General features: G+C 35.1%; 3 protein-coding genes across 5 annotated transcripts; 2 read left to right on the top strand and 1 right to left on the bottom strand.

The window, feature by feature from the left end:
* The first annotated feature begins 2,541 nt into the window (after positions 1-2,541).
* LOC120327296 (dnaJ homolog subfamily C member 21-like) lies at positions 2,542-5,111 on the top strand. The gene has a single exon (XM_039393748.2). It carries the CDS (start codon positions 2,582-2,584, stop codon positions 4,304-4,306), a length of 1,725 nt encoding a protein of 574 aa, XP_039249682.2. The 5' UTR covers positions 2,542-2,581; the 3' UTR covers positions 4,307-5,111.
* Positions 4,328-7,294, top strand: LOC120327298 (retinoblastoma-binding protein 5 homolog). Its single transcript, XM_039393752.2, has one exon. The coding sequence runs from the start codon at positions 5,152-5,154 to the stop codon at positions 6,709-6,711; it is 1,560 nt and encodes a 519-aa protein (XP_039249686.1). The 5' UTR covers positions 4,328-5,151; the 3' UTR covers positions 6,712-7,294.
* Positions 7,295-7,443: 149 nt separating this feature from the next.
* LOC120327297 (uncharacterized) lies at positions 7,444-17,602 on the bottom strand. 3 transcript variants are annotated; one of them, XM_039393751.2, is made up of 15 exons: positions 17,198-17,602; positions 16,387-16,510; positions 15,513-15,597; positions 15,046-15,205; positions 13,941-14,086; positions 13,074-13,221; positions 12,939-13,001; positions 12,485-12,623; positions 11,602-11,750; positions 10,570-10,608; positions 10,274-10,435; positions 9,647-9,683; positions 9,319-9,367; positions 8,674-8,745; positions 8,278-8,418 (listed from the first exon to the last, which is right to left on the bottom strand). In XM_039393751.2, the coding sequence occupies exons 1-14, from the start codon at positions 17,244-17,246 to the stop codon at positions 8,686-8,688; spliced, it is 1,410 nt and encodes a 469-aa protein (XP_039249685.2). In that variant the 5' UTR covers positions 17,247-17,602; the 3' UTR covers positions 8,278-8,418; positions 8,674-8,685. The 3 variants fall into 3 exon arrangements, 2 of the variants coding, with proteins under 2 accessions (XP_039249683.2, XP_039249685.2); XR_005567515.2 differs by having other exon boundaries at positions 8,280-8,418; positions 8,621-8,745; XM_039393749.2 differs by lacking the exon at positions 8,674-8,745 and having other exon boundaries at positions 7,444-8,418; positions 17,198-17,601.
* Between the last annotated feature and the right edge of the window lie 823 nt (positions 17,603-18,425).

Here is an 18,425-nt window from a genome sequence, read left to right as displayed (position 1 = left end):
CTTTGTGCATCACTCTCAAGTTTGCTGGTTAAGTCGATGAAAACTTTTGCAGCACTTTCTTAGCCTTTTTGAAGAAATTGAAATATTTTTACAGGAAAAAAGCTTGGTTCCTGACTTTGAGAAGTATGCTATAATGTGCAGTGACCTTCGTCAAATGTTTTCAAAACGCTTTCAAGATTATAATGACCGGAAGGGGCAAATGAATTTATTTCAAAGACCATTGAGTGTGGATGTTGAATATATTGAGGACGCTGACGCTCAACTGAAACTTCTGGATTTGAGGTCAAATCAAGTTTTGCAGGATGTTTTTCAACAAAATTCAATACTTGAGTTCTACTCTCGCCTCGAAAAAGAGAATTATCCAGTTTTGTTGAGAAATTCAAAAGTCTGGATTTGTTAATTTGCAAGCACGTACAGTTGTTAACAGGCATTCTCAATCATGAAAATAAACAAATTCCAGCTACGGACTCGTTTACTAGATGAGCATATAGATTCAGTGATGCGAATCGCTATTTCTCCCTTGAAGCTCAACATTTCAAATTTGGTCCAACAAAAACGTCTTCAAATCAGCGGTTTTTCACGGGATCGAATCGTTTCAATAAATATATATTCGTTATTATGTATTATTATTGAAGTTTGTTTGATATATGTTATACGGGAGTTTGTTTACAATACCAAAAATTGTGTGTGGCACGCGACAAGATTATTTTGAAAAATTTGGCACATATCCTCATTTGAGTTGTGCACCACTGTTCTATGCGACCCTATACGTACTTTTATACTGTAATTATATAATGTAATATTATACTGATGTAATGTCGCCACCGCATTTCTGATTACCCTCCGTGGGTTCGCAGGTCCGAATCCCATGCGGGGATGATCATGTGCGAGAGGATTGCTGGACTCCTCGTCGCCGTGGGGTGGGTCACGTAACCACTGGTCGGTTACGGCCTCCTCTATCATCAAGTTCATGCTTCCGAAAAAACAAATAACTGGCTAACTAATCCCATACCCGACCTGGACTGGTAACCGGACGACAGGCCGTGGTTCGCCAAACGATTAAGCCGTCTTATCGGCCCTCCGCGCCCCGGGATAAATATGTTAATCCTCATATCTTATCCTGTTCAAGTAAGAACTGCATGAAATGCTACATTTTCAGACAATACAAATTTATCCAAATCACGCTAGGCCCTTCGACAGTATTCACCCACAGCGTTTCGCGTTGAAATCATTGTTCCCGTCTCTACCACCACAGATAAATTCCCATTCCATTATTAACCCACCAGTCAATTTGAGTTAGACATCAAAAACTCGTCTACCATCGCAGACAGGCAAATCTTCTGTGTCGAGTTTTCCATGTTGACGAGTTCTGCGTCAGTCCCAGTAGTTTGCTGTGATGCAGAAAGCTTTGCTTTACAAATCTAGATAAAGTAATCAGAGTACCTAGAAAATTTCCATGAAGCGCCTTAAACTATGTAGCACCATACATCAGTTTAAACGTGAATATATACTTCTACGTTTAAACGTAAATATATACTACTACGGTTTAAATCACAATAACAGCGTTTATGTGTTTTTATTAACGCGCCAATGCCAAGTTTTTAACATTTTTATAATCCCCAAATGACCCGGGACTGTGAAATGAAATTGCAAATTCAGTCGCGAAATCCCAGCTTTACAAATAAGACTGGCAACAACGCAAAACAATGCCAAATGTCTACTAGTGTGCCTGAACATATTTTGTCTGTGGCCTGAAAATGCGTCTGAGTGAAGGAAGTATCTGAGCTTTTTATGTCACCGTTGACTTCTTGGTATGTTAGTCGTTGCTTCTTGCTGATTACACATTTAACGATAGTTAACAATAAAGCCGATGCTCTGGAGAACCTTCAATGACGCTTTTTGCTGTTTTAAATGAGTATAAATGAATTGGTTATGTATAGCAATGATCGTGAATGTAGGCAATATATGCACCCTGTTGTATAATATCTACCAGTAAATCATGTACGTAAATATAATCTGACCTTTAACCTCATTGAAACTGAGCCCGTATGTTAACAGCAAGGACTAATATATCGGTTAACAGTAATACTATAATATGTACCATTCACGAAGAAAAGTTTAACTAGCATACGGTACCGTACCGGTACAGCAGTACATTTGTTAATGATGGCTGAGACTAAATGCTGGAATGGGATGAACCGGTACCGACATACTGTCTGTAGGTAGTTTAGTGGGGTGGAGGCTAACTCGCCATGGACCACTCGCCATGCGACGGCGGTTAACGGGTTAGCCTGCAACTGTACGGAGGCTCTTCTTGTAATGGGAGATGGAAAGGTGGCTGTTTATAATAACAACTTCAATAGTAAGGTTAAATATATTAAATTAAATGTGTTTGGTTACAATACCTACTGTGCAAATGGTAACAAAGTGACAAGAAAACGTGCTTATAATATGTCGGAAGGCATACCGGTACCGTACCAGGTACGGTACGGTACGGTACCGGTACTCGACGCGCAAAGGATGTCTCAACTTATCATTTTCATCTAAGCATGCTAAATATATCATCCTATTGATTGATTGTATGAGCACTAAAAATAACTGCAGAACTAACTTGGCTAATAGACATGTTTTTCAAATAAGTTTTCAGTATTTAGTATATTCTATACCGGTACCAAATATAAAATTGATAATGGAATGTCACTACAAGATATTAGGGATTGACTTAGACGCTGATGATGACGTTATAAAGAAAGCTTACAGAAAGGCAGCATTGAAATATCACCCAGACAAAAATCCTGATTCACTTGAAGAAGCAACTGAACGTTTTCGACTTGTTCAAGCTGCTTATGATGTATTATCTGACCCCCAGGAGAGGGCTTGGTATGATCGACATAGAGAAGAAATACTTCATCGTAAAAAGTATGAAAATTATAAAAACAACTCAATCGATTTATTTGACTATTTCACTCCGTCTGCCTATAAAGGATTTGGTGATGATGATAATGGCTTCTATTCAGTATATCGTGACGTTTTCATAAAAATCAATTCAGAAGATGAACCTTTTCGATCTGACGATTCAGATAATGAAGATATGCCTCTGTTTGGAGACGATAATAGTGATTATGATGATGTTGTACACAACTTCTATTCTTCATGGCAAGCTTATTCAACTTCCATGTCTTTTGTGTGGGTTAATCAGTATGATGTAAAAGAGGCTCCAAATCGACGAGTTGCTCGAATTATTGAGAAAGAAAATAAAAAGGAGCGTGATAAGCACAAAAAAGTACGAAATGAACTAGTTAGGGAATTAGTGGCATTTGTAAGAAAACGAGATCCACGTGTGAAAGCTCACAAAGTAGAATTAGAAAAAGTTGCGATGGAACAAGCTCGCAAGGCTGAGGAGAGACGTGCCTCCGCTATACATGAAAGGGTGAAAGAAGCTGCACTTTATGATGAATCAAATAGAGAAGAAATAATGAAACATCATGAAAGAGTGGCGGAATTAGAAGGAATGATGAAACACGAATTTGGGTTTTCATCTTCAGAAGAAGACTCTCAAGGAGAGGAAGAAGAAGAGTACAAAGATGAGTTGTTTTGTGTCGCTTGTAATAAACTCTTCAAATCAGAAATGGGATTGCGTAATCATAAAAAATCGAAAAAACATCGTGAGAATGTAAATCGCCTCCAACAAGAAATGAAAAATGAAGAAGAGAATGAAGTAATGGAAGACGAGATTGATGAGGAAACATTGAATGGAAGGAATGAAGAAATTAACGACGATTCTAATGATAAAATTGAATCCAATAAGCTTTCGAAGAAACAGAAAAAGCAGAGAAAACAACAAGAAAAACTATTGAGCAACATGATGTCATCCAACCCTTTTAAAGTTGAGGATTTCGAAGATAAAATGTCATCACCAGATGAACCAATTTTGAATGATGAAACCGCTAATGACTCTCCAGCTGCTGTTGAAGACACGAAAGAAAACTTTGATGGTGTGGATAAAAATGACGGTAGTTTAATAAAAGATGATGATAATTCCACAACAGAATCGAATACTGTAAATACGCAAAACTCGGATAATGCTTCAAAGGAACCTAATACGAAGAAGAATAAAAATAAAAGACAAAAACAGACTCAATCTAACACTAATAAAGATACACCGAACTCTGAATCACTGGGTTGTGGAAAATGCAATAGAGTGTTTCATTCTCGTAATAAACTATTTCAGCATTTAAAACAAACTGGTCATTCTCTACCATTAGAGGATGGAAAAACTTCAAAACGTAGCAGAAAAAAGAAATAACTAGGTGTTAGATTTAATGGGAGAACACAAATAAGTGATCATTTTTATGTAATTCATTGCTATGCAACAAAGCAATAATTTGCTTTAATTGGATATTTTTAGTTTTGTGACTTATTTATGTTGTCATTACTCTTGGACTATCCTGTTAGACTTGTACCCCAAAGAATTGTGTCTGACACCAATTTTATTTTGATCCTTTTTTCGTTTCAGGAATCTATCTGTATTAAGGAGAATGATATGTTATTCTCACATTTTACTCTATTTGAGAAAAATAAGACTCTTATGGATGTGTTTATCACATGTTGACTTGTGAAAAGTCTTCTTGCCTCCCTAGCTTGAACTTTATGTTGGTAGTCAATTTTACTCAAATGATAGACCATTTGATTTATTTTTCGAATGGCAATGTTAGCAGTTGTAAAGTTATATTAATGAGTCGTCTGACTCACAAAGCAGACATCTTTCATATGCAGGATTCTGTAGATTAGGACACTAATAGCAATAAGATAATCTGATTTTAGTGTTGATAAGAATTAAGGAATGTGCTCGAAAAAGTATTACCGCTGAAAATGTATTCAAATAGGTTTTAATAATAACTGTTGCATAACCCTATTAATAAGAACTGGTATCCTGGTTATTTTTGACTGCGAGGGAACATATGGACTTTGATCTATTTTTGTTATGCATGTTCCTTGCTTAAAAATATGTGTTCTTCATGACAAATGTGAAGTTGCTTTCTGTATGAGTGACATGTTATGATACTGTTCATTGCTATTTAACTTTGTTGGAGTACTACTATCTTTCTCAGCTATTTCCCAGATATATATAGACATTCATTAAATCATAAAATGAATCTTGAACTTCTTGAGTCATTTGGACAGAACTATCCAGAGGAGAGCGATGGAACCTTAGACACGGGATCTATGGCTGTAACATCAAGTTTTAACCGCCATGGAACATTGCTTGCTGTTGGATGTAATGATGGTAGAATTGTTGTGTGGGATTTTTTAACAAGAGGAATTGCGAAAGTATATAATGCACATGTACATCCAGTATGTTCACTCAACTGGTCTCGCAATGGCCGAAAACTACTTTCTGCAGCAACAGATAATCTTGTATGTGTGTGGGATGTCTTATCAGGAGAATGTTTACATATGTACAGATTCCCTTCCCCAATCATGCGAGTGCAATTTGATCCTCGCGATGAATCACTTATTCTCGTTTGTCCACTGAAGCATTCTCCAGTATTACTAACAGGAGAAGGTGAACACAAAGTCATTCCAATGCTAGATGACTCTGATAGTAACATAGTGGCATCTTTTGATCGACGTGGTATCAATATTTTCACAGGAAATGCTAGAGGAAGAGTTGGCGTTGTATCAGTGAAAACTTTGAAGATAATTGCTTCATTTCGTGTCACACAAGGCACATCAAATATTGCAATCAAACAAATAGAATTTGCAAGAAAAGGAAGTTGTTTTCTCGTCAACACTGCTGATAGAATTATAAGAGTTTATGATAGTAAAGAAGTTCTGATGTGTGGAAAGGGAGGAGAACCTGATGCTATTCAAAAATTACAAGATCTTGTTAATAAGACACCATGGAAAAAATGCTGTTTTTCGGGTGATGGTGAGTTCATATGCGCTGGATCTGCAAAACAGCATCAATTATACATTTGGGAGAAAAGCATGGGTAATTTGGTCAAAATATTACAGGGAACTAGAGGAGAACAACTTCTTGATGTCGTTTGGCACCCAGTTCGCCCAATTCTTTGTTCCATATCAAGCGGTGTGGTGTCGGTATGGTCTCAAAATCAGGTGGAAAATTGGAGTGCTTTTGCTCCGGATTTTTCAGAATTAGATGAAAATGTGGAATATGATGAACGAGAATCCGAATTTGACGATGATGATGAAGATAAATCTGAGGAAGGCACCAAGTCAAACGCTCATGAGGAAAGTGATGAAATAATTGACGTCACCACTGTACAACCAATCGGTGTGTTTCTTAGTAGTGATGAAGAAGACGTGGCAGAAGATGTCCTTGAGTATCTTCCAATATCTCCAGACGTTGAAGAACCAGAGGAAAGTGTTCTTCTTCCTGCCAATGATCCAACCAACCCGCCAACACCACAGAAGAATGGTAAAGAAGATCAAGACAAACAAAAAATCGTTAACGTAAGGCTTCAAGATGCAGGAAGCGACGAGGAACATCCATTGATATCAGGAACGAAAGGCTCGACTAAAAGTCGAAAGCGCGCAGCACAGAAATCGGTCAAATCAAATAAAAATTCAAAAGATGGATCTAAAGCTTCAAAAGTAAAAAGTTCAAAACTTTCTAGCAAAGAAGGCAAATCAAATCAGAGTGATGGTTCAGTCTTAAGCATGGGAACAACAATAGCTGGGTTGTGATATGTAACCACAAATCATCTGCCCACTGCAGTTAAGGATGAAAGCCGAATTGCATGGGATTTTCGAACAAGGTGTATACCATGGATTGGGGATCTACCTACAGTGGTCTCAAAAATATGAAATATCAAAACCAGGCAACTCAAATTCTCCATTTATAACGTTCAACTTCAGATAATTAGTCTCATAATACACGAACCGCCAAATTTGTCATGAATCAAACTTTTGAACTTACAATTTGCCTAAAGTGTTATGTCTGTCCGTATCCAGAAATCGATATCCAATCTAACACTCTCACCTTATACGTTTTTAAAATCTTCTGTTGGCGCAAAAGTACTTCTATCTTGTTTGGCAGCTTCCCCTCGCAGCCCCATATGATAGTGACATCGTAGAAAAGGGTGATGTTCGCGGGGGCGAAGTTACGACCACTATTATGATGTTGGAAATGCAATGATTATACGAGTGCCATTTTTGAGATCTTTAAGATTATCTTTTACAACATTGAAAGCATGCAGAATATGTATTGCGTTTGTATTTTGTTTTACTTTTTTTCATATTGATTCATATTAAAAATTTATCTCTTTTGCATCGTGTTGTTGATACTAAAGGGACCATATCATTTTGCAAGATTAGCTAAGGCAATGCACTCTGGGCCAGGGCTCTCTAAACTCGTGTTACTAAAATTAATTCAATCAAATTTAGAAGCAGTACGGAGGTGCACCATCATCGAAATAGAGACAAGATTCGATTTTAGCATTATTTTTTGGATCATTAAATTTTAGTTACCCGAGGTGGGTCGTGGTGAAAAGAGGTTAAAGAATACTGTTAAGGTGAAATTCTGGATTTTATCATATAATAGTTATTGTGAAATGCATCAGATGGATAGGATTTTCATAATTATCACAGGGAAGAGGCAAAATGCCTCAATTATATGGCAAACCATGACCCCTCATCCGGATACCTGTCCATGTCAGTTACTGTTCAATAATCCCTTTTCCATCCAACAATCCCTTCTAATACTTATACAGTGTGTGATGTGCCAATCACTAAGCAAGTTATTTTTTAAACTGCACAAAACAGGTCTATGCAAATATAACATATATTGCATTATACTCAGCAACACAGTAAGCATATGGCAGAATTAAAAGCGTGGAATCCACATGTAATAGGTGAATATACAAAGCATTAACTACCTAAAAGCAGAATTGGCACATTGAAATAAATTATATACTGAGCACAAAATCAATATTACACACTACAATTAAAGATGTGAAAACAATCCGACATAATATGTGCATGATATTTCAAAGTCATGGGATTGTCAAAGCAAAAATGCTTAAAAATTCTGCATTGAATCAGCTTTTCGAAAACACAGTTTCAAACTACATCTTCTCTGCGATGAGGTACTTTTACACTCGTGCTATCTTCAGAATCAGGAACACTTTCCTCCGAGTGAGAGTCTTCCTCCAGTGCACTATGTAGATTCTCAACACTTGGGTTGCTCTCTAACCCTACGTTGGAACCATAGTCTCCGACAAAGGAAGCACTCTCGTCATACTCCTGAAGATGCTTTTCCATTGGTCGTGGTTTAGTTGCATATTCTGGAGGAGGTGTATGAGTTTTATCACTTTTCAGTGGTTTACTCACGACTGGGCTGTCGTCTGGTGTTGCAAACCTTTGTGACTCTCTTTTTTGGTTTTGCCGTTTACCCTGATGTGTGATGTCAGCAGGAAGAAATATGCGGAAATAAAAACAATGATTTTCAATAATTCACATTATTGGAAAAATGACATTATATATAAACTATGAAAAAGAGATATGAAATAACTTAATTGCGAATGATTATCCAAGGAGATGAATTTGAACTTAAGTAATGATTAACAACTCGGTGAATTACAATTTTTGATTTTACCTTCCACATCACATGTAAGAAAGTTATAATTATTATAAATTATTGTGAATTACGCTCAAGCAAGCTCAGCATGCAGAAGTTCGAATTCTTCCTCCCGATGATTGGTTTAAGTTCTGACGAGAACGCTGAAAAGCATTAATTGAAAGGTGCCAGATTGATTTTAAATTAAAATGTGCAACTCATGGTTTATCCAAGGTTAAGTATTTCTCTGTGACAGGAATGGCAAACCTCTCACCACTTGGTGACCCACCACATGTTTTAGGTAATTCGCAAATTTAAGAATTATTGCAAAATGAAAACTAATATCTTTAATAATCAAGGCCATAATTTAATCTAACTAAAAGCACCGTATGAATGTGTAGAACCAACCCAGGATTATATGGCTTGCAGAAAGATACTGCTGCGGATAATTTTTAAAACTAGGACACATATTAGTGAAAAAATATAATGTGTGACCCATTTCGTAGAAAAGTTGGCCATCTCTGTTTATAGCAACACTCCATTAATAATACTCAACTACCATGGTTCAAAAATGTATATGACATCTTAAATCTGTATTACAATATTTTTTTTATTGCTGAACGTCGTTTTATAACAAACAATGGGACTTTCAAATGTCCGTGTTAGTTATGAATGGAACACAAAAATAATTGATTATTACAAAATTTGATTTTCCAATTTTAAAAACTTCAACCAACCTCAAGTGTTTGGGTTGACGTTGTCCTCATCAAGGGTTTCTGATGATGTCTGTAAAATTAAATAACGTTATAAAATATTTAGTGATTTCGATTTTATTTATAGAGGTAAAATTCAATCCTAATGTAATTTTCATTAACTGGCATCGTGATATTACAAAAAATGAATTCCTTTTCTCAATTATGAATTCCCTTCTTAATCGTCTTCACCATAAGATACAAACATCTGGTGAATACTTTCATGACTAATGCAAGCTCATATTTAATAATAATAATCAGCTCTAATTTTAAGCCACTGATACTTTTTAAAGCAATCCATAAAAATACTTACGACATAAATGCATCTTCCTCCTCTATGTGTCTTTTACCTGAAATTAATTTAACTGCTTAATGTATATACCAAACCATGATTGAGGAAAGAAGTTTCAAACATGCGAGTCTGCATGTAAATAGTGTAAGAATAACTGATTGAAAAATCATCCACTGGTTTATCAAAAACTGCATGCACATTAATTGTGTGAGAGGTACCAGAGAATATGCATTGATATGAAACCTGAGCCACTTCATATTAATGCAAGAAACAGCAGGAGTAGCATAATAATAGCATAGGTGAGCTCAAACCCTAGCGCTATATTGAGCGTATAGCCTACCGCAAATTTTGTTTGCGGTGCAGTCATCTATCTGTTTTTTAGATTGCAAATAGAAGGATAAATGTGAGTATTTCTTTAGCAGCTGAGTTACCCAAGATGCTGTACATAGGTTGTTTGAATACCACAGTCTTTTTCAACTTAGTTATGTATACTCGTATATGACCTATACTTGGATGAACTCTTATTGGTTCATTCAGGCACTCTCTAATAAGCTTTGAGGATTGACTTATGGACTCAACACAACAAATTTTCAATATTTCTTTCGATATCATTATAAGAGCTCATTATTTTTTAACCAGATCACTTACTATCTTTTTTCTTTCGTACATTCGGTATTCCTTCATTCGGTGGATTTCTACAAGTGCAGTACCAGATGGTGAGACCAACCAAGAGCAGGAACACCATTGCCGCAATGATACAAGCAGCAATCAATCCCCCATTCATTGTATCTTCAGGAGTTTTATTATCATCTTGAGGAAAAGAATATTACATAATTAATACTCAATCCACAAGCTATTTGGAAGAGTTAGCATGAGAGGCTTACATATAGGAGAACTAGTATAGATTGAAAGTGAAGTCAAAAATTTACCTAATAAATAATTACCTTTTGTATTGGTAGTGTTGGAATTGCCTTCAACGTTTTCTGAAAAATATCAGAAACCTTTCAATAAAAAGTATTGCAGTCTTATTATATATTATGCTAATATGTAGAGCAAAGCAACCCAATCTTTCATTTTCAATGTTTTAAATGTGCGATGAGTAGTATCTATTGATGAACAGAACAAGTTACAAGAGCAATCTGATCAGGCAATATACACCCAAGGTTGTCATTTTATTGCAATTACAATGTCCACACATACGTTTGCATCTACTGTAAGAAATGATAGATTCAAGGTCAAAGACAATTTTTATCTCAATTTTAAGACTACTATACTGTATGTTTGAACAAGCCATGTTAGCCTGAATCAGTTATACTAGAGTTTTTAATTTCATGATGTATGTATGTATGTATGTTTATTCGTCTCGTAAAAGCAATATAAAAGAGTAAGTACTTATAAATACTGAAGACGGGATGTATGCACAAGACCATATTGGCCTAAAACACAGATGTGCGGCATACACCCCTTTGATTTATATAAATTATAATAGGGTAAATCAAATATGTACAATATGGTCCTTTATACAGGCAGTTGTGCGAGGAGGGTGGGTGGATGCGGTAACAGGGATATGGGTGGAGTGTACAAAACTGTTTGTTCAAAGGAGTTTGTTAGACAAAACAACATCTATAAATAGAGACACAACACAACATGAAACACAATGCATATGAATATAGTAATAAAATTAAGAATTTGGATGAATGTACAATACCATTGAGTGATGATACCACATACTATAAAACGCGGGAATGGTCAAGTTTAAAGGGTGTGTACATATATGGTATGCACCACTCAAGGGCGATAGTGTTATAAGTGGTCTATGGCTGTTCTGGCCAAAATGTGACCCTACAGGTTTTGGCGAAATATGATAATAAAGGTATGTATCAAATGACTCACTATTATAAGGTTTTTTTTGAAATTCTGGATTCAGCTGAAATTCTGGATTCAGCATGATAATAATCTAAAGAGAAATATCACACCTGTATCCACAATTGTGAGTGGAACTGACAGGAGAACTCTTCCAACAGGATTCTGTGCCAGAACATAATATATTTGATTTCTATCAACATGCGGAATGTAAAGCTCAGATCCAGAATAAGCGGCTTGATCGCCTGTCCACCACACAAAACTAGAAATATAATAAACAATGTCATGTGGAGAGTTGTTTATATTATGATAAATTTGTATGATTAAGTGTTAGGGATGCACGATTCATTGACTCTACTTGAGTTGGACTTGAGTCATCATTTAACCAATACTCCAAGTGACAAATATGGAATGACTCTGACTCAGCATTACCTACTGTCAGTTAGACTAGCGTTTCCCAACATATGGGTTGCGACCCAAAACTGGGTTGCCTGGAAATCTATGTGGGTAGTTGTTTTTTGCACGAATGAATGTAGTTGCTGATATTTATTGGTATTTTATATTTGGTGTTAAAGTGTTGCTCAAAAGTGATTGTATATGACTGAGGGAGAAAAAAGCTTGGTATTTGCTCAAATAAAGCCTCGCCACAATTTCAGAAACTCGCTGATGGCAAACGAGTGCAGCTACCTCACTGTTTTGTAGTTTCTGAGAAATAAACGTCATATAAAAATGATTAATTTATATCAATTTGTTAAATTTGCGGCCACAAAAGCACCAAATGCCATTTAAGATGTGAGCATATTCTGAAGTAATGAGATTTTGAAAAAAAAATTTTTTTTTTCAATTTGAGTTGATGTTGGGAACCACTGAGTTAGACTGAACTGAGTGATTGACTCGAGACGCAGATAATTTGTGAGTTTTGACTTGACTAATCTTGAAATTCAAAGACGTCCGTCCAGCATTGATGATTAATATATCAAGATTATGCCAACAAACCTGGGTTGTGGGAAAACTCCTGGAGCAGAAGCTGATAAAGTTACTGAAGAATTGTAGTTAATTTCTAAACCTGGATCTGCCGTAATTTTAACAAAACTTGCGGCAGAATCCTCATCATCTTGATTTATTACAGAGGAGTCTGAAAATATGACATGACAAGATTTGTATATGAGGAATATTTCTGGAACAGTAAAGTTGGTTGATATATCTTGGTTTAATTGATGGATATGATACTATACAATTCGCATGTATCTTCTTTGGCAGGGGCAAACAGATAACAAAGCTTAGACATAGTTTATGACCACCTAATGCCAGCGTGGATGGTAGATGAATTAGTAATCGGCCAGTGCACAATCTACAAATAATAACAATGTAGTCATTGATAAAAATGACTATTTGAAAGTTACTAATACTAACAAAATACATCAAATATGGTGTATTACAAAATACATACATGTAATTTCCCCTCCGAGCCTGTCTACCAGAATATCTACTGCATTTTGTATAACAGGCGACACTGAAAATACAATGAAAATAGTTAATGAGATTCTGATACAAATATTGGTAAAAAATAATCTCATTTTCTTACCCATTGTAACATTTTTATAGACAGTTGTGTTAGTTTCTGGATGCATAATAACACACGACAGTCTGACAGAATTATCCTTTTTGGACAACATATAATAGAGATGTCCTGTTGAATCCGAAAGCTCATCATGTGATTTTGTGACAAATTTCTGTGAAACATATCAAAAATTTTTTATAGTTTTCAACACAAAATGCCTTATATATATTATCCATATTGCAAATTAATTATAAAAATTCACTATATCACAGCATAAATTAAATTTTCTTTGAGCTCAATTGCTATTATTTATGGAATGTAACAAACGAGAAGAACAAAGACTGAGATGATTGTGAAAACGTGTTAAAAGTTTATCCATGGTTCTGTAATATAAATAATTCAGACATATTACTGTGTAAAAATGCATCTGAATGCCCAATTTCGTAAGAGATTAGAATGTTATAATAAATCTTCATTAAAAATAATTTATACAAAAAACTGAATTCATCACGATTAGATTGCCTTGGAGAAATACCAGTAAGCAAAAATTGAAACGGTCAACAGATTTTTTAAGAACAAATAATAAAGAGGTCTTGCATCCAACCACACATTCAAAACATCAACATTGAAAGCGATCATTTGTTAACTAGATACTGATTGACTGGCATAAGCAGATTGATTTCCTCCATCATGCAAGCTTATGCAGCTGGAAGAATAAACTGAATAGCCTTTTTCATACACAGTCTGTACTGGTAATTTGATGATTCGTCACATGATTAAATAGCCCTTATTGTCTTGCTAAATACATGAAAAACACTCCATTCAAGGTAATAATGATAGTGGGAAATTCAGATAAAAACATTCTGGTGCATAAATATCATTTGCAATTACTTGTGAAAACAGTTGTTGGGATTCTCCTTGCGGTGTTGTTTTTAACCACATTATCTGTGCTGCTGGTTTTGCATTAAATGCTTTACAGGTGAGTGTGATGTTCTTTTGTGCTGAAAATGTGCTCAGTTGTTCTCTTTGTGGAGGTACTGAAATAAAAAAAATCACAAACTGTATTCAGTATAGCATGAGTGAATTATGGATTAGGTGGACTAAAACCCAGAAAAATAGCGAATTTTAGATTTATTATACATCTAATACTGGATTGTTGATTTGGCCATGAAAGCTACATGGTATCGACTTAATATCAAATTGATTGAAGACAAACAAAAAGGAAGATAGCACAAATCCCAACAATGTACATATTCTGCAAACAGGAGATCCCATTCCTGAAAATTATGAAATATAGTAGAACCTCCACTATTGAGAGACCCCGAATACAAACTTCCAAGTTATGAAACGTCTTTCTGTATAAACATTGCTCTGAATAACGAAAGATGCTTCTAGATACAGAATTCCGAAAACCAACAATTTAAAAAACGTGGTGCAGACCGTTTATTTAATCAATGGGTCTCAACCTGTTTTCTTTCGTGGCCCATTTTTGTTTCAAAAAAATTCTGTGGCCCACTAACATTTTCATGCGGGAGAAAAACTTCAAGAAAAACATAGAATTCTTTCTGCGAAAATCGGCACTTCCAGTTTAATACCATTTAAGTGGAAATCACTACCCTGTAACAAAAAACTGCATCATCCATTGATACTACCATCAAATTTAACTAACTTTATCGACAACTCTAGAAATTTTTAATAGGTCTGTGGCCCACTTGAAAATATTTTTGTGGCCCAGCAGTGGGCCATGACCCACTGGCTGAGAACCAGTCTTAAGCGGATTGGCAGCTCCTTCGAACGTGGTACTTTTCCCTGTGGTCCTCAACCGAGGTTTTTGTGGCCCGTTTCGGAGGCTTATAGCACTTCTGGCCCCTCTGTGAAATCAGACCGCACTGTGACCCTCTTAATGGGCCACGAGACCCCGGCTGGGAATCACTGTTGTACAGGATCATTGATGAATTCAATATGATGCTTCCCTATAAATATTTTGCAAACTTACCATAAACAACAAGTTTCATAGTAGCACTCTTTTCTTCAGGTATGGACATTGTTGAATTGCTTTGCCATACTTGAACACGGCACCGATACCTTCCTTCATCAGCTAACATGAGAGGGTAAATTGTGAGTGATGTTCCATTTGCTGAGCGACTTGCACGATTCTGAGTAAAAATCGGAAAAGCAAATGAATAATAAAAATATATAATTGAATTACCTACCTATTAATATTAGAACCTCGAGTGTCGCTGCTCGATAACCACATTTGGTTCCAACCAGCTTGTAGAATTATCTCTTATTTGAATATTGTATTGCATGAAATTGTTTTTACTGGTTGAATAAAATAAACTTGGCTTGATTTTATAGTAAACAATAGTATTTATGATAATTTACTAAAGATTAAAGCCATATTACAATAATAAATAACACTATTGTAACTATAATATTAAAATTCATAACATCAAGACATACCATTGTTGGTCTATCAATTGAAATCGCTGGTTCATAGTAATATATTGTATCAGGGCGGGTACGATCATACTCATTCTCTTTATACCTTTATAATAAAAAAAAGTTATTTTTTTCTTGTATTATTAGATTCATTTCAAAATCTTATTTTGAGTATAAGATGGATGCTGGAGAAACGAATCAATTTTACAATATAATGATTATCGGGATATACAAAATTTTTACATATATATTTTTTATCACAAAAGAATAAGAGTAACATCGACCTTTAAATTAAACACCATAGACAATACCATATGTCTATTAGTCATCATGACATAAAAATATATTGAATTCATTGGTAATTTGTAATATATAAATAGCTATTCCAATATTGTGGAAACATGATAAAAGATCAGCATGTCATATATCATGTTAACCACTGATAACCACCCTCCTACTAAATTAAGGAAGTATGCCCAATGTATTTGTTTTATGATACCATAGTAGTATATCAAATATCCTTTTACAACAGAAAAATATATAAAATAGACGAAGTTTTAATAAAAGAGCTCAAAGGAGGCACAGCCCAAAACACTTGAGAACCTCTGGACTAGACCCACTCAATTTATTGTCATGAATCTTCTGACAGACATAGCAATGAAAGCAAATCAATGATTGTTAAGGAGATCTCTATAATGTTAGTAAAAAGATCAATATCATGAAAACTTTCAAGAATGGAAATCAATTGTAAATATTAGCACTCTGCATTCCGAACAAAGCTCCAAACAAGTTCCCCTTGATGTGAGATTGGAAAAACTTAAATTTTTCAAATTTGGTGGATATCTCATCTGGATTAATATACTGTAATTCACACAAATATATGTCTCATGCTCACCATATTACTTGTTTAATGTCTAAATCTGAAATAATCCCACATTTTAATATGACTTCTTTGTCCTGAACTCCATATACTATATGTTCAAAATCCAATTGAAGTTCACATGCTGCTTGATTCACCACTGTTGCAATAGAAATTAAAAACTGATATGAGCATTCAAAAGTCAAATCACTAATTGGGAAAAATTTCTTATCAGTACTATAATTTACTGAGTGGGTGCATTTTAGCAGAAGTGTTAGTGGCAAAATGGACTACAGTTAGTAAATACTTGTACAATGGAAAAATTTGGGAAAATATAGATGTAAAACTACTACAGAACCTATATACCTAATGTTTAGCATTTCTAGGAAATATTTCATATATATCAGTTTTTCTATCCGTGATTGAAGATAAAAGTAGCAACCATTATTAGCTGACATAAACTGAAATTCAGTGAGCCATTTTCACTTTCGGAACTTGAATTATGGGCATCAGTGGATAAATTGGGAAAAATATTTTCAAGGTGTCTTACACCCTATATTTTTGATTTTATTCATAATTCATCTGATATAATTGGTATAGATCCCAAATCATGTTTTAACTATGTAATGGTAGCTGGATAATGTGAAATAAAAATAGGTATGTTCATAAGCAATATTCTTTCTATTCTTCCAAACGAATGAATAAAGGTATTAATTGTGATGTATTAAATAAAATCCTACATGCGTCACGATGTATGTAAAAAAACATTCATTCTAACACAATATTCTCGTGCGTAGTAGACACAGACAGACAACTTGATATGTTTATAAAAAAAATTTATACTTACAATTAAAGGATGAAATAGCTGCCCAAATTAACAGAACTTTTTGCATCATTCATGCGAATACCCAGGGTATATACTGTGCTACACACTCACGGCTCTGCACTCGTTGTATCGTCAGACGTGGGCGGATCATTGCTTAATGGGTGAGATTTGAAAGGCGCAAAATCTTGGTTAATATTTAACCGAAAGATAAATACGGCTAATCGGAGTGGGAGAAGATACGTGGGAAGCGTATTAGATATTCACAAGACCTTTAATACATTTCACGACGAGAATAGACAAATATAATAATGACAATATATTCATAGCGTCGCTTCTACGCCCATTCAATGCTGTAAAAAAAATTGTAAATTTTTTGTCGCAGATGATTGACATTGTACACCAGTGGTTCTCAAGCAGTGGGCCGTAGAAAATATTTTCAGAGGGAGTGAGGCTAATTAAAAATAAAAATATTTGTTAGATTTGATCTTGCCCGCCTTATTTTGGATATCTAAATTTCTTTATTGTTTACATTCCTTTATTATGTACATGTATTTTCAAAGTGTTTTTTGAATAAACTCGCCTTACTATCTGTTATTTGTAGCTTATTGTTATCTGGTTATTTTTGAGATGGGGCGCGTGACCTGACAAATTCTGAAAAGGGGGTGTAACTTAAAAAGTTTGAGATCCCCTGTTGTATACAAACCTGTGGAAGTCTCGGTTTCCCGGGCCAGAAAGCGGCAAAATACCTCATTTTCAAATATATCAAAATTATTCGTCACCAAAGCCAAGTATACTTGGAATATGTGCAATTGCGAAGCCATAGTGGTTTTATTGCCTAATTATATTTCATACCGTCGAGATATCTCATGTACATTTCATTTATGTTCTAGTCGAAGAAGCCTGCTTAATTAGTGCTGTGTTAGGATGTGAAAGTGTAAAACGAGACAGAAGGACATGAATGAATATTTTTTTATTTCCATTCAAACTCTGTTGTTTTCTAGTTCCCCAAGTCTGACGTAATACTCTTCAACCCCTTTATTTGGAAGCGGGATATTTTCATTGGTCGAGTTATCTCAGAAAACACCGCTGATAGATAGAACCACTGTAGCGCAAATTGAATTTCAATTACTCTCTAGCTCTAGCATACCAACGTTCACTCATACAAAACTTGAAAACATCGTGGCACTCCAGAAGTTTGCGTACCAATATGGAGGTAATTAGTTTTGTTCGCCTACTTTACATCAGGTTG

The sequence above is a fragment of the Styela clava genome, chromosome 4 (assembly GCF_964204865.1).
Source record: "Styela clava chromosome 4, kaStyClav1.hap1.2, whole genome shotgun sequence".
NCBI classification, from domain to species: domain Eukaryota; kingdom Metazoa; phylum Chordata; class Ascidiacea; order Stolidobranchia; family Styelidae; genus Styela; species Styela clava.
Note: the sequence above shows the minus strand (reverse complement) of the source record. Positions and strands in the feature narration are given on the sequence as shown.

What these genes read in the sequence shown, in the direction of transcription:
- LOC120327296 (XM_039393748.2), top strand. Translation starts at nt 2,582, where the DNA reads ATGAGCACTAAAAATAACTGCAGAACTAACTTGGCTAATAGACATGTT.
- LOC120327297 (XM_039393749.2), bottom strand. Translation starts at nt 17,246, where the DNA reads ATGATGCAAAAAGTTCTGTTAATTTGGGCAGCTATTTCATCCTTTAAT. An exon ending in CCCAACAACTGTTTTCACAA is followed by an intron (nt 13,222 to 13,940) that starts GTAATTGCAAAT and finishes TATGTTTCACAG; the next exon opens with AAATTTGTCACAAAATCACA. An exon ending in CGTCAACCCAAACACTTGAG is followed by an intron (nt 8,419 to 9,318) that starts GTTGGTTGAAGT and finishes ATCACACATCAG; the next exon opens with GGTAAACGGCAAAACCAAAA.
- LOC120327298 (XM_039393752.2), top strand. Translation starts at nt 5,152, where the DNA reads ATGAATCTTGAACTTCTTGAGTCATTTGGACAGAACTATCCAGAGGAG.